The sequence below is a fragment of the Ceratotherium simum genome, chromosome 23 (genome assembly GCF_057802395.1).
Source record: "Ceratotherium simum simum isolate JZ-2026a chromosome 23, ASM5780239v1, whole genome shotgun sequence".
Taxonomy (NCBI): Eukaryota; Metazoa; Chordata; class Mammalia; order Perissodactyla; family Rhinocerotidae; genus Ceratotherium; species Ceratotherium simum.
Window position 1 is genome coordinate 36,055,394 of NC_141922.1, and position 16,475 is coordinate 36,071,868.

The 16,475-nt window shown below is 44.2% G+C and overlaps 1 protein-coding gene across 1 annotated transcript in view; it reads right to left on the minus strand.

Moving 5' to 3' along the window:
- Positions 1-208: 208 nt before the first annotated feature.
- BAALC (BAALC binder of MAP3K1 and KLF4) overlaps positions 209-16,475 on the minus strand; it is a 98,039-nt gene continuing 81,772 nt past the window's right edge. Inside the window, exons 2-3 of the mRNA XM_087447116.1 lie at positions 15,554-15,720; positions 209-2,154 (exon numbers count right to left, since the gene is read on the minus strand). Coding sequence (XP_087303242.1) covers positions 2,053-2,154; positions 15,554-15,720 — 269 coding nt within the window. The 3' untranslated portion in view covers positions 209-2,052. The remainder of the gene's footprint in view (positions 2,155-15,553; positions 15,721-16,475) is intronic.

A 16,475-nucleotide genomic window follows, 5' to 3' on the forward strand; every position in this document is an offset into this window, starting at 1 on the left:
GGCAGCAGTTAAGTGATGCAAAAACAAGGTTATAAAGAGAAACTAGGCTTAGCCCATGGCTGACAGCACAGCGACTGGAGAAGGAACACCCTACCAAAACACATCGCACGTGCCCCGGGAGAGTGAGCCCTTGAACTTGCAGCATCAACGCCAACCTTTGGCAGCTGGGGGCTCCTGTTGAGTAATGCCAGTGGGGACACAGGAGTCACAGGTTTTGCTTTTATTTTATTTTATTATTAAAAAATTTTTTTTAGAACATGAAGTTCCCTAAAAGCCCTTTTTCAAAGAATCACAAAATGATAGAGGTTTGGGAAAACTATAGTTTTGTGTATGGTAAAGTCTCGTACAGTGATTAGGAAAACATCCAGATCCGGAGTTTCAGACAGAAACCCGTCCTGGATATAAAAGTGAGATTACACTGCAGAGCAATTCACAACCACACTATACCTTAGCATCTAAGTCAGTCTCCTAGTTATTAAGTCCACTGTTAGATTCTGGATGTACAATCGTGACGGGCCAGACTCCAAATCGCTCAGCATCTGCATGGTTCCTGACACACAGTTGGCATTTAACGTTATTGAATAAATATACAATCTACCAAAGGAAGGAAGGAAGGAAAGTAGGATGGAAGGAAGGAAGGAAAGGAAGGACACTGCCCACCTGTGTTTGAGGAATAACAGAGTTGGCAGGTAAGGAGGCCGAGCATCTGAATTTTACTCTCTCATGTCAATTCTCTGGACTCTGTGATATCAACACACATCATCAGGCTGCCTATTTCTGCTAACATGGAGTTTATTGGTATCGTTTGGTACAACTTCAGTCCTACCTTCCCCAATCCCAGGCATGTTAACAGTCCTTTAAAAATCATGCTACATTACTTTGGAGGAAAATACTTCCACCTTAACATGTTTAAAAAAATGCTAGAAAATTTTATTCCTATCAAAACTTTTTTCTACTGCATCAGCTACCTGATTTCTAACACAGTGCATACCAATCCAATGTCAATGTGAATGTGCCTCAACCAGGTATTGGCTTTCTAAAGTGATTCCTTTGCAGATACCAAAATGACACAGTCCTGGGGCTATGTACAGAGAGGCCGAAGGAAGCCACGTGCTGTGCAAAAGGAAACAGCCAACATATCCTGGATTATCTCCCTCTTGTGAGCAGTGTCCAGTCTTTGATTAACAATTACAAGTGACCCAACTGGGGAGAGAAAACACTGAAGAACATAAGCAAAGGGGGCTTGAAAGCTATGAAAAATGCATCTGAGGCGTCCTAGGTTGGAGGCATTGACCACAACGACTGTGATATTGTGGTTCAGAGGCTGACATGGAGACCAGCATGGGGGGACATTGAAGACAGAGGAGAAGTGGGTGTGACTGCATCACAGAGACCTCCCAAAGACACGCCGTGGGTGTTGGCAGGGTTAGTTTGTGTGAAACTGCATCTGAATCTGTCTCATACTGAGCTCGGGAAACAAGAATAACAAAGACTTTTCCTGTTTCTTGATTTCTCATATATCTAGGTTTAGAGTTGGGTGAATGCCATCTTTTAAGTGAACATGGTAAGCTTTGTGATGGTGGTCTTCAAAAAGAAAGAATGCAAGAATAAGCTTGCCTGAGACAGTGCACACTACTGTGGCCAGGGGACCTTAGAACCAACGTGTGAATCTTTCACCCAGGGAATCAACCCACCCCTCTTACTTCTCTGTGTTTCATAAACTGGCCTGTGGCTTTAGCTCACCATTTTTACACCAGACCTTATTGCAGGAGCTGCAAAAAGGCAAGCTGAACTGCACACGTGCAGTTGATTACCGTTCGTGAGTACTGTGCCAATACATTTATGTGATAAATAGGAGGCTGAGAGTGTCCCAACAGCTCAGGAAGCAGTTGGCTGCCAGGGGAGACAGTCTCTCAAGGCACTCAGCAGTGTTCACGTTCAGCAAGGGGCACCCACTTCTTCAAGATTCCATGACGGGATCCAGTATGTGAAGGGCACCAAAGAAGTCCATCTGCCCTTCTAGTTCAACACTCTTCAACTAGAAGAACGCTTCTATTTCTTCGTGATTCTACTACTTCTGTCCACCTGTTGGATGCTGTCGGTAACGTTAATGGTGACTTCTTTCGCAGACATTCGCTTAGCATCTCTTTTAGTCTGTTAAAAAGTTTAACACAGTGAATTGAGTTATCAGGAAATATCCAAAGGTCTTCACATTTGCATTAATCTTTTTTTTTTATTTTTTTATTCATTTTTTCCCCCCAAAGCCCCAGTAGACAGTTGTATGTCGTAGGTTCACATCCTTCTAGTTGCTGTACGCGGGACTCGGCCTCGGGTTGGACGGAGATGTGGTGCCTCGGGGCGCGCCCGGGATCCGAACCCGGGCCGCCAGCATCAGAGCGCGCACACTCAACCGCCAAGCCACGGAGCCGGCCCTGCATTAATCTTTTGAGATTGTTACACAACACACACACACAGAGGCAGGAAGAATGACCAACAAGAACACACACACATACATTCCTGTTCATAGGTTTTTCTGTTGACTCTCTAATACCAACCGAGCGCAGAGCTTGGCATAAGGAATGCTCAGTAAAATGTCGAATGAATGACTGAATTAGCTGAGGTCCATCAAAGGGTAATGTGAAAGGTTTCACAGTTGGTTTTAGTAGAGTGGTTAAGGGTTTGAGCTTTGGAGTCAGATAGACCTTGGTTTAAATACTGACTGTGTAATTTCACTATGGATGAGTTTTTTCTAACCTTTCTAACCTTAGTTTCCTCAGCTGTAAAATGGGGAATAATAATAGTACCTACCTCATCAGGTTATTGTAAGGATTAAATAAGGTAATGCATGTAAGGTACTTAGCACAATGCCTGTTACTAACTAAAAATGAAAAAAAAAAAAACAGTAAATATAATAAGTAAAAAGTAGGCTAGATTACCTACTTCTAAGTGAAGATACACCAATGACAAAAGTTCAGAATTCATATTAATACTAAAGCATTGACTAAACTGTAGGTTCTTCAACCACATGTGCCCAATCCCCCGACCCCCCTCAAGAGAAAACAACTTTAGCTAGCGGGAGGTCATTTTGCACCATTCTACTCAGTGATCATACGCTTGGAGTGAGCATGAGACGGGCCTTGCGAGTCATCTCCATCATGGACGGAGACATGTGTCACCCAATCCTCAGGAAGGACCTGCTGCCCAGCTGCAGGGAGTGCAGTCAGCAAACAGCCTCCAGCTGTCCCTTCAGGGTGGCCTCAGCTGCAGAGAGCCACCTCACCCAGGGCCCCCCTGAGGTGGCCCAATGAAGGGGTAAATGCAGGTAGAAAGGCCTGGCCATTTGGCCCAAAGCAGGCTAGCTCAGACAAGCCACTTAGCTTCAGAGGTCCCCACGGGGTGGGGTCAGCTGAGGCTGTTGTCAGGCCTGCATTGTGGCTCAACTTCTCCCTCTGCCCACCTCTGCCTCCAGCCCTCCTTCCCACGGGTGTTGACAGGGCACTTCCCAATGAACATCCTCTACGATGACATCTCAGAGTCTGCTGCCTGGAAAGCACAGTGAGCCTCAGTCTGTGGGAGCATCTCCCACGGCGTAAGCATCTCCCCATGCTGGGTGTGAGTCTAGTGTTGACAGATGCATATTTTTCATACAACATGGTCTCTGAACACAAGCCATCTGTAGTGCATCCGAAAATGGTGAACTGTTGCACCACTGGAGAAAAACTAATTGCTGTGTTGTATTTATTAACAAATGATATGTAGGTTTCTAACATGTCATATAAATCCTGTGTGGTAGCTGCTGGCCATGCCCCTCTCAGACTCCCTTTACTTGGCTGGTGCACCCATCCCCCAGCTGCTGTGAGGTTTGGCTGCTAACTGCTCACAGCAGCACCCTTCTTTCGAGAATTGCCCTCATCTGATTGGAGCCACCTCCCCCAGAAATGCCAAAGAGGTCACACCCTAATTCCTGGAGACAGCCCAAAGCCAATGCCTGATTGTTGGGGATACAAAAGGCTGGCCCCTTTGCCTCAAGGGGGTATAAATCTATGATGCCATCCATGCTCTGGAGCTCCCTGTGGGATCAGGCTGAGACAATATGCAGCTGTTCAGTTGAGCTCACACAGTTGCTGAACTTGGTCCTGCCCCACCCTGCTTCCCCCACTACCTTGTGGGGTTCACCTGAGACTACTCTTTCAATCACTTCCTTGTGCAAGAATCCTCATCCCAGCCTCTGCTTCTAGGGAACCTGACCTAAGATAACGCTTCATGGTGATTTGAGGGATGTTTAAAAATAATTTTGACTATACGCAATTTTAGCTTTATCCATTGATTACATGAGATAGCATTTTACCGTTCTCCTCTTTATGTTCCCAGTGCCTAGCACTGGGACATAGTAGGTTCTCAATTTAACTTTGGTTGAATAAATGGACGAATGAACAAATAAGCACACCACATTTGTCAGTCTACCCTTGCTTTAACAATCAGCAGTCAATGCTAAGGATTCAGTCTTCTGCTCAGCTCTTCCAAGCCTGAACTGGCACAAGGGCTGGCAGTGACTTTAATGGGTTTATTTCCCCCTAAAAGCAGAGGACTCATAAAGTCCCACAACCAATTTTGTTTCCTAAAGAAAAATGTGGCAATTATGAGGCTAATTCCATCTGATTTCCATTTCAGATAGTATTGTCAAAAACTTTGAAGAGTGGGGCCTGGAATAGAGACACAGGGACCTTATTTGAAATGAGCCAAGTTGACAACAGCATTCCCCTCAAACTGCTGGGCAGTAAGAGAGGTTTCCAGAATGGAAACGTAAACTTTCCGAACTGCATAACTGCTTTTCTTTAGAGTTGTTGGCAAGATTTCACAAAAGGTTATTAAAGATTATGCAAAGAAAATGCTCTGCTTTTCTGAGCTTAAAAATCTAAGCAAATATTCAGTAGTTGTATGATTCTTAATTTCCTAGCCTGTAAAGAGTCAAGGGCTACAAAATATTCCTTCCCAGAACAGCCACAGAACATGTATGGTTTGAATCTCAAGTACAATGGGGCAATTTCTTAAATCTGTCTATCAAAAGCTTGCACCGTGTTCAGAGGACAAGCTTTGGGGCCGGGTTTAGTGCAAGGCTTTGCCGTGGGTTAGCTGTCACACCACCTGTTGCTTTAACCTCTGAATCTCAGTTCCCTTACCTGAAATTGGGGAAATAATGCCGGCTTCTTAGGTTTTTTTGAGATAATTAACATAGAATTAATAGGGTGTCACTTAGCATTAACAGGGTGACCAATTTCTTCCAGTTTGCCCAAGACTGACCTGTTTTAAAACTGAGAGTCCCACATTCAGGGAACCTCCTCAGGCCCCTGCAAACCAGGACAGTTATTTGCTCCAACTATAGCTAATAACATTAATTCTGTTTGCAAAATGATGTCAGTAAAACATGCCAAATTTAAATAGAAAACCTTCTAATTCTACTGAAACTAAGACTATTGCTACTACTACTTCTAAATAACAACAACAATAATAATAATTCTACAAGATATGTGTGTGGGTAAAGGACAAACTGGAGTTCTGTATTCCAGTGATGGGCACGGAAGGGTCCAAGCCATAAACAAATACCTTTTCAAATAATTACACTGTATTAAATTTAGAAAATTAAACAATTAGAACGATAACACATTTTCTTGGAGTTTTATAAAAGAGAAGCTTTCAAGTCTGAGACTTCGGTGGAAAGGTGCCCACCCCTTTCACAGCAGCAAGGATATTCAGGAGGTCAGCTGTCGCTGCAATCTAGTTATAACCCGGAAACCTCAGATTTGAAGCCCAAATGAGAGGGAGAAAGAAGATGAGGAAGAGAACTACAATGCCTGATATTTTCTCTGGAGGTCCCAAGAAATACGTTGCTTTGCCCTCCTATGAGAAAAGAGCTATATAGATACAGAGAACAATCGTACCATTTTGGTCCTCAGGGCCTATGACATTTTGTATAACATAGATATTTTCCTCTATGATGTGGTTTTCAGCCAGCCAAACCTCTTTATTTAACGTTCCACCCTCTTTAATTAATGACAGGAAAAGAAAACATGTCCCTATGGCAATTACTGGCTTAAAAAAAAACGTTATAGTTTCCAACTCAATGATGAGAGAAGCCTGTTTGGCACCTTTGCTTCTGAGGCTGTCTGCTAATTCAATCCTCCCTCCACTTCTAAAATCCTTGTTTTGTGTTTCATCACCATTGACTTTTGTTAATGGGCCACCTCTTGTATCTCACCCAGTTTTACAGCTTTTCTATTCTTCCCTTGCCTCATTTTAATTTCTGCAGGTTTAGTACTCTGTGAATCATAGATTTTAGTCCTCCTGATACTGCCTCTTTAATTAAAAGTAATTTATTGGCTGCCATTTCCCAAGGGTAATCAGATTGACTGTGATAACTTCCTGGCAGCCTCAAACCCAGATGGACTTGTTTCTCTTGGGGTTTAGAAGTCAACAATTCAGCTCATTCCCCATGGAAGTGGGGGCAGCCTGGCTGCTCCGTGGAGGCCTGGACTCAGGAGTGCAGCTAAACCTGCCCAGCCTTTTCTCACCGTCCCCCAAAATGGAACTACAGTCATGCATCACCGCATAACGATGTTGTGGTCAACAATGGACCACATATACAATGGTGGCTGCATGAGATTAGTACCATATAGCCTAGGTCTGTAGTAGGCTACACAATCTAGGTTTGTGTAAGTACACTCTGTGATGTTCACACAATGACAAAATTGCCTAATGACGCATTTCTCAGAACACATCCCCATTGTTAAGCAACGCCTGACTATAAAGATGTTCTCAGCTTTACTTTGACTCTACAAATACATCTACACCTAACAAGGGATTGTACGAACCTTTTCACAGTTACTTGCGTACAACAAAGAAAAGCAAAGCTTACTGAGATTATGATTTATCAGAACCAACTTTTCTGTATAACTAGTACTTTTTAATTATAAAAACAATATATAATTATGGTAAAAGGAATCCAGAGGATGGAGAAGGGCACAGTGAACAGTAACCCTTGTTCCCACACTCTGGCCATGCTCGTGCTTGCCCCAGAGGTAATCACCACTGATTATTTCTTACTGAGTGTTCCAGGGATCTTCTACACATATACGAGCATAGGGTCCCATCTTTTGATACTCTTTTCTTCCTTCCTGGACTTTAAACGTGGTTTGGATAACATATTTATTTGCTTGCTTACTTGCTTATTTTCTACATCCTCATCGGATTATAAACTTCAAGAAAGTAGGGACCCAGTCTGTTGTGCTCACCACAGTATCCCCAAAATCTAACTTAGTGCCTATCACATAATAGACACCCAATAAATAATTTGATGAAGAACACATGTGTGAAGATAAATCTTCAGAAACAGAGGAGGAAAAAATCCCTAGGAACAGAACCTGTGTGCATTGCTCTGCCTAAGCGTCACAGAACTTTCCTACAGGATTCCAATTAGGTTTATAGTTGATTGTTCTTGCACCATCCCTGAGAGATGACTGGGAATGTTACTGTGTCCACTTTCCCGGTGAGGCAGCTGACATCACTCAGGCTATCGCAATTTGCCCAAGGCCTATGTCAATATAGGTGGTGAGTCAAACTAAGGATAGTGGCCCCAGGTCCCACATCCAGCCTCCTATGATGCTGCCAAAGCTCACTCAAAATTCTCCACCACTTTTTTTCAGGTAATGGGAAGGAAGAACACGGAGTCTGGAGGCAGACAGACTTGGGTTCAAATTCCAACACAGCCACATAACTACCCCCTGTGCCACGGTGGCCAAATATCTAACATTTCTGAGCCTATTTTCCCAGGTGGGGAATGATGCTGCTCATCACTTAAAGTGGTGAGGGTTACAGATGATGCCATATATAGCGTGTCTGGCTTGTAGTAGACACTACAAAAATATTAGTGCCCTCCTCTCCTTCTTCCCAAGAGATTAAACACTGAACCTTGTCGCTGTAACTCGAGACATTTCTCTTCTCTCCAGTCAAGTCCCATTAAAAGGAGACAGACAATAACAAACGTCTAGCTGTTCCCAAGCTCCATGAGTTGATTTGCTGCTGCTTCATGAATTTTATGGCATTAATGCGAGGTCAGTTAGGAAACATTTGATCTTAACAACTCCACCAAGGGCCAGGATGCTAGCCTCCAAAAACAGGGATGAGACCATGCCTCAGGCAAAACTCTCAAGAACTCCCAAGCCTGGAGCAAATCCTGTGCAGATCACAGCCCCATGCATGCACTCATGTGTCTATCGATCAGGTGTATCTATCATATCAGGTATCAAGTGCCAAAGGAGTTGCTACTTTTCAACTGGAAACTCAGATAAATCAAACAGTAGGAAGGCAGTAGAACCTGCTTTAGAAAAGCAACTGGGCTTCCACAGAACAGTCATCAATCATATGATGGTGATGCTGCAGGGCGGTGGGTAGGAGTGGAGCCGTGGGAAACCTTTCTAATCTTAGTGAAGTACTAGGCCTGTCTCACTCCATCAACCTGTACTTAGAGACTACATACTAGGTGCATAACCCTGAAGTAGGCTCAGGGGGCAAGGGAAGACCATAAAGAAGAACAAGGAGGTTTCTGCCCCAAGTACCTTCTAATTGAATTGGTTTTTCTGCAAGGAATTGGTTTTTCCCTTAGATAAATAGTGAGTCTTGCAATTCTTCACCTACATAAGCAGCCAATATATAGATGCATTGCGGAAATCACTGCGCACGCGCGCACACACACACCTCCCCCACAGCCCTGTACTGCCAGGCTTGAACTAGTGAGTGCATCCAAGTACCCTTCCAAGAGGTCTCCTTCTCTTTGGTTTTCCCCAGTGGTTTCTTTTATTCTCTCCCTCCTTTTAATATCATGTTTCTGTTTTTCTAGGAGAAACTCATATTGACTTTCCAAACTCTTCTCATATATCTCATATTACTGCCATCCGGGAGAAATTCTGGGCTGGTCCTATACTCCTCTCTGGCCCCAGCCATTCCTGTGAGGCTTCATCCATCTTTCCTGGACTGGACCAAGCCTTACCAGCAATCTGACACTGTGGGGAGGGGGAAAGGAGAGCAGAAGGAGGACGCTCCTTAGCTGAGAATCAGTCCAGGCACTGGCTGCTTCCTTTAGCCTGGTCTGGTCACCTTGCTGAGAATAATAAAGCAACCCGAAAAGATGCAGCTTCTGAAGACATGAAGGCTCTTTGGGAGGCCAGCCACATACGCAGAGCTTTGTCTGCTCAGAGCCATATCCACATAGACATTTCTCCCTTAGCTGAACACTTGAGGAGGTAGTTCTAGGGGAGAAAAACAAGAGTCCTACGCCAGAGGAAACATTCAGGTTGGAGCGTAAATATTTGGAGGCAGCCCAGAGTTCCTGAACAATTAATTAGCAGGAGAGAACAAGCAACTACAGAGCCTCCTGTCATGCTCTTTGTTGAGGTCAGGGAAGGAGCTGGGGAAGGGGACAGAGTCAATGATTTATCAGGTGCTGCAGAGTTGGAAAGGTCCCAAGTGACTAGAGGAAGTCAAGGCTCAATAAAGAAAGAGCTCCCCACTGAGTGAGTCAGTTCCATTTGTGAAAGATCATTTTGTCACAGTCTTTTTGCCAGTTAGCACCTATTAACACCAAGTATAAGACAGGGGCCAGCGGGAATCGAAAGAAGGAAGATATGGTTTATTTGATGGGACATGAAGTAGAGAAGAGCTCAGATCATGCGATGCGGCTGCTCACAGTCACAGCAGCATTAATCACCCCTCACCACCCTTCAAAAAGTGATTTGACCTGTGGGGAGGCATCTGCGTCAAATGAGTAGTTGCTATCCCCACTAGTGGCCTTTTATTTCCTCCACAGCACCATTCCGAGTCCATAAATGCTTTGCTCATTTATTCCATATTATCTGACTCTCCACCCTCACCCCCATTAAAATTGGCAGCTGCCTCAGAGCAAAGGGCATGCAAGCCTTTTCCACTCCTGGATCCTTGGCATCAGAACAGTGCCTGGCACCTAGGCGGTGCTCAGTGAATGAACATTAGATGAATGAATCCAAAGAGCACTTATAGGCACTGGTGAGGAAATTTTCCAGGCCTAGCAAGATTGCCGTTAGCACACAAACTTGTTTTGTAAATCTGAATGGAAATACTGCAGTAGGCCTGTGCATGGGGATGTGTGCTTCATGAACAGGTTCTGCTGGAGAAGGAAAGCTTTAAAAAGGTGCCAGAGAACCATCAGCCAGGTGGCCTGATGATGTACAGAGGAACGCTGTGAAATGCTGATAGGTCATCTTAAAGAAGCAAAGGAGGGCTGGAAGAGGCAAGTGGATACTGCCTGAGCCAGACACTGAGAACGTAGGAAGCTTCAGCCCCAAGTCTGTGAGCTGAGCTCAGAGGAGACAGTATGTCAAGGCCCTGGAGGGAACAGAAAGAAAATGATTTTCTTTGGGCAGATTCTAGGCAGCTGAGAGCTGTGTTGGTATGAGCTGGCTTGGCTGACAGAGGCTTCCATCAGAGATCAATTTTCCTTGTAAACGGACAACTTAGATAGAAAACCTTTGCTAAGGCCTTTGAGGGATTCAGGACGTCTGTTGGCTGGTGACGTCTCAGGATATGAAGACCACTGATGCACTTCAGCAATTGTCTGAACACTTACAACTGAAGTTATCTGCTCTTGATCTTACTTTGGAAATAGTTACAAAGCAGTCATTGTTCATTGAATTGTGAAAACAAAAGCTGCTGGCCGGCTTATCGGTATGCCTATCTGCCCTGTGGTGCTCTAAAGTCAGGTGTGTGTGGTCCTCACTCTCCAGTGACACAGTTTCCACTGCAGCTGGAGCCCCAGGGGCTTGCTCTACCTGGTCCCATTTTAACTTCCACACAAGAGTGCATGTGTGTGTGTGTCGGGGGGATGTTTTCCTTAGCGCTGAGTCTCCATTCTCATCTCTACACTAGAGACAACAATATCAACATTTTAGAGTTATCGTGAGGATTAAGTGAGATAATATAACAAAGTGCTTAGCACCCTATGCCATGCCTAGAAGGTTGCTATCACAGGCCTAAGGAAGGAGGACTAAGCACAACTTACTGGTGGACTAAGCACAACTTATTGGCTTTAAATTCTTATGTTCCATAACTGGAACTCATCTGCTGCCGGTTAGCTTGTAAAGTGATATAACCACTTTGGAAAACTATTTGTCACTATCTATTAAAGTTGAATACATCCCTATCTTATGAGCCAGCAATTCCATCCCTGGGTATATACCCAAAAGAAGTGAATATCCACCAAAGGGCACACACAAGAATGTCAATAGCTGTGTTCATAATAGCCCCAAATTGGAAACAACCCAAATGTCCTTTAAGTAGAATGGTTAAATTATGGTGTATTCATATAATGGAATGTACATAACAAAGAAAATGAGGAAGTTTTTGCAACTCACAACAACAGGGATGATTCTCACTAGCATAATGTTAAGCAAAAGAAGACAGACACAAGAGAGCACACACTGTATGTTTCCATTTACAAAAATCTCAAAAATAAACAAAACTGGTCTATAATGCTAGAAGAGTGTCAGAATGAGTGACTATAATGTCAGAAGAGTGTTTATGTTGTGGGGGGCGGATGGTGACTGGCACACCCCAGGCACCATGGTGAGGGGCACCAGGGGGATTGGTGGGGTAGTGACGATGTTCTACATCTTCATATGGAAGATAGTTCACGGCTGTGCCACCTCAAAACTCATTGAGCTTATGATTGACTTGTACATTTTTCTGTATGTATGTTACATGTGGTAGATTGCGTTATTGCCCCTAATCCTTTGCTGTTTCTCCACTGGGCACAGAGTATACTTCCTCGCCCTGTCCTTGTTGGGCTTGCCCAACTTGCTTCCGCTAATGGGAGGTTGGTCGGTATGATGTGAGCAGAGATATGAAATGTGTTTGAGTAGTTTGTTTTTGCTCTCTTGGGTTTCTGCCATAGTCATGAGAAGAATATACCTCAGAAATGTTGAAGAATATACCTAAGAAATACCTGCTGCCCTTTTGGCTTGATTCCCAAATAATACACATGGAATAGAGTGAGCTACACCCGGGGCCTGGAGCCTGAGTCAGGCCTAGCCCACTCAAGTTGCAGCTGTAAGAGGGTAAAAAAAAGATTGTTATCTGGAGCGACTAAATGGTCGTTGTGCTTTGTTATGCGGCATTATTGTGGCAATAGCTGATTAATACATTATTCTACAATATTTTAAGATCTGTATGCTCCACCTTTCTAATGGTCACCTGTTTCAAATTAAAGTTACTGACACCCATCTGCAGCACTTATACAGCCTATTCATGTCATACAATCAAATGAACCTCAGACCTCAGTTTCCTTGTCTATAAAATGGGGATGATGCTCACTTCACAATGCTCTTGGGAGGATTTAATGAACCAGTAGACCTAAATGCCATCTGTAAATTGCAGAACACAATTCTAAAGTGATGGATGATGGGGGCAGGAAGTGAGGTTGGAAAGAAAGTGTGTGGATCATGCCACACACCAGGCAAATCTGCTTCCCCCCAACCATGGTGCAGCTGGCTCAAAGGGTGATGGCACAAGTGTGGGGAGGAGGCTAGGGGGCAAACGGCAGGGCCCGCACTAGAGCAGGCACCAGGCTTCTGAGCATAGGTCTATGGGGCCCACACTGCCTTGGGAGATGACAATGATTAGGTCCCTAGAAGGCCAGCTATGCACAGGCAAAGTAGGGAATTCAGGACCCTGGGAAGGCTGCCACTACCCTCAAATCTATCCTCCACCCATTGCCTTCTATGGTGCTGAAGGGCCACCGTCAGTGTTTCATTTAATTGGGTTATGGTGCTGTGTGCTAACCATCCCCTGTTAATCCTTGCTGCCTTTCTTACAGCACTTCTCAGTTTACAAAGAGCAGGCCCATCTGTTCTCTCATTTTGGTATCATTCCCATTGTGTGGAAAAGGAACCTAAGACTCTGAGAGATTAAGTGACTCCTGCAAGGCCACTTAGTTAATGAGCATTAAAGCTGAATTTGCGACAGGTTTTCTGACCAAAGCTCACTGACGTGAGTAAGAATTCCATCATTACATAACCAGATGTTCCCTCGGAAAGCAGGCGGCATTGTCCTGACAGAGTAGAGGGGGAAATATGGGTTTGGAGCTTCGGGTAAGCAGTGAATTTTGAAGGGACGTGGGGCACGGGGAAGAGGAGGAAGTGGGAGGGAGGAAGAGACTGCAGACCCTTGACCTGGCCTACTAAGGGCATTCGTTCCCATGGGAGGAGCCAGGGGCAGCAAGAGGAGCACTCCCAACAACAGCTCTGGAAGAAAAGAAAGGACAGGAAAAGATACCCACTAGGTCCAGGAATGCCATAGCCCTGCCTCCTTTCCACCAGCAATAGTCTGGGGGTGATGCTGCCACCACATTCTGCAATGAGAGGCCCTCCTGGGGGCCCTCCCACTGCCCACTTGGTTGGAGGGTCCAGGTAAAATGCCAAGTTTGTTTCCTACCACACTGGTCTTCTCTCTCCTTCACCGTGTACAACCTCTGAGACTGGCCAACTAAGACTGGTTCCTGTAACCAGCACAGTCCTCACTATCAAGATGGTGAGAGCTGCGACAGAAAGGGAGATCCTTCCATACACAAAAATTAACTCAAAATGGATCAAAGACCTGAAGGTGAGACCTGAAACTATAAAACTCCTGGAGGATGATGGTGCTCAGGGCAAGCTGCCCCAGGAAGCACCACTCTCGTATGTGGATTATTTCAAGCTGAAGACAATAAGGATATTTGACCTCCCCCACTAACTGCCTAGAGAATCTGGCATGGTGGCTCATTTCTGGAACAGATCTTCTATCATGATGGCTATAAAGATAATGTAAAATAGATGTTGCAATGGGAGGGGCACCAAGCCCCTTTTATCAAAAAACTCTATCTCTCCCTGACCAAATTATCAATAGATGACCCTGAAAAGAATTGTCCTTCTGCTCTCTGAAGTCCCAGGCCACTACCCACCCCCAATACGTTCCTTCGCCTTTAGCTGCAATACTTAAGCAAGCAGCTTAGACAGAGGGACGAGTTGCTCATTTCTGAGTTTCTCCCATGTATACTGTTATTAAACTTGGTATTATTTTCTCCTGCTAACCTGTCTTGTTGATTATTTGGCCAGCCAGAAGAACCTTAAGGGAAAGGGCAGAGGGAGATTCTCCCTCTTCCCCCGACAAGGAAAATACAGGTAGTACACTACTCGCCATCAGCCATAAAGGGATCTTCTTGAATTCCATGTTTACTCAGTCAAGGGAAACAAAAGAAAAAATAAACAAGTGGGACTTCATCAGATTAAAGAGCTTCTATAAGGCAAATCAAACCAGGATCAAAATGAATAGGGAACCCACCAGCTGGGAAAAAATATTTGCAAACCATATATCTGACAAGGGATTAATCTCCATAATATATAAAGTACTCACACAACTGAATAACAAAAAACCAAACAACCCAATCAAAAAATGGGCAGAGGAAATGAACAGACACTTCTCCAAAGAAGATATACAGATGGCCAATAGGCACATGGAAAGATGCTCAACATCGCTAGTCATCAGGGAAATGCAAATCAAAACCACACTAAGATATCACCTTACACCCGTTAGAATGGCTATAATCACCAAGACAAAAAGCAACAAATGCTGGAGAGACTGTGGAGAAATGGGAACCCCAATCCACTGCTGGTGGGAATGCAAACTGGTGCAGCCTCTATGGAAAACAGTATGGAGATTCCTCAAAAAATTAAAAATAGAAATAACTTATGATCTAGCTATCCCACTACTGGGTATCTACCCAACGAACCTGAAATCAACAATCCAAAGAGGCTTATGCACCCCTATGTTCATTGCAGCATTATTCACTATAGCCAAGACGTGGAAGCAACCTAGGTGTCCCTCGACCGCTGAATTGATAAAGAAGATGTGGTATATATATACCATGGACTACTACTCAGCCATAAAGAAAGACAAAATCGTCCCATTTGCAACAACATGGATGGACCTGGAGGGTATTACGTTAAGTGAAATAAGCCGGAAAGAGAAAGACAAACAGGGCATGATTTCACTCATATGTGGAAGATAAACCAACACAAGCACAGATAGAACTGTTTGGTGGTTACCAGGGGCTAGGGGGGTAGGGGGTGGGCACAAGGGGTGGAGGGATGCACTTATATGGTGACTGGTAAACAATAATGTACAACAAAAATTTCACAATAAAAAAAAAAGGGAGATCCTTGAACAAAGCAAACACATACTTCCTTTAGAGTGCAAATATCAAGAACCCATTTCCACTGATTCAACAAAACACAGCAACTTTCGAGACAAGTATTGGGGTGGGGTCTTGCTATTTTGTTGGCAACAACTTTTACATGAGTGGGGAGGATAATTTCCACTGGCAAGGCAAGCCATCACTGCTCCTTCCCTGGGTACAGTCTCAGCCTGGCTCTGGCCTGAAGCAAGCTTCCCCCGCTTTCTCCGGTCTCAGGTCGGTTCTGCGGTTGCCACTTACCTCCGTGGTCCGAAGGCCATTCTGCTTCTGGGTCAGAGGGCCCGAGCCGAGGCTCTGGGGATTCGGGCACTGGGCCCCACAGCTCATCTTCTTCTCTTGGTTGGATATTCCGCCTGGGGCTGTAGATCGCGGCACACCACTGGAGGACAGTGCCTCTTCCAGCGCGCCTAGGGGAGGGAAGCAGAGGATGGCACCAGAGTCCTGCACGTGGCTGTTGCTGGAAACATGCCCCAGGCGTGTGGGAAAAAAGATAGCCAAAAGGAAGAAGTAAGAGTCAACAGAAATCCCACCATGCAGAGCTACCCTTTTCTATAAGAACATGTGTGTTTTTTTACTAAAATGAGATTTTAAAATAATTTTGTTACCTGAAATTTTTACTTAATAATATACCAATGATATTTCTCCGTGCCATTTTATTTTATTATTATTTTTTTAATTGATGTTTTAATGGTTTTTAACATTGTGAAATTTTGGGTTGTGCATTTTTGTTTGTCCATCACCATATATATGACTCCCTTCACCCCTTGTGCCCACCCTCCACCCCCACCCCCACTGCCCCTGGTAACCACAGTACAGTTTTCTCTGTCCATGTGTTGGTTTATATTCCACATATGAGTGAGATCATACAGTGTTTGTCTTTCTCTTTCTGGCTTATTTCACTTAACATAATACGTTCCAGACCCATCCATCCATTTTATTTTTTACACATAGTCTGTCACTGTATGGATGTGTCACCATTTATTCAACTAATCCCCTCTCATTGGATATTTGTTTTCACTTTTTCATAATAAATGTTACTGTGATGAAACTCCTTGTGGTTAAAGCTTTATTCTTAATTAGTTCCTTACAATAAATTCCTAGAAGCAGCATTACTGTTTTGAAGGTTATACAGAGTTTTTTTTACATAATTCCATTTCAAGGT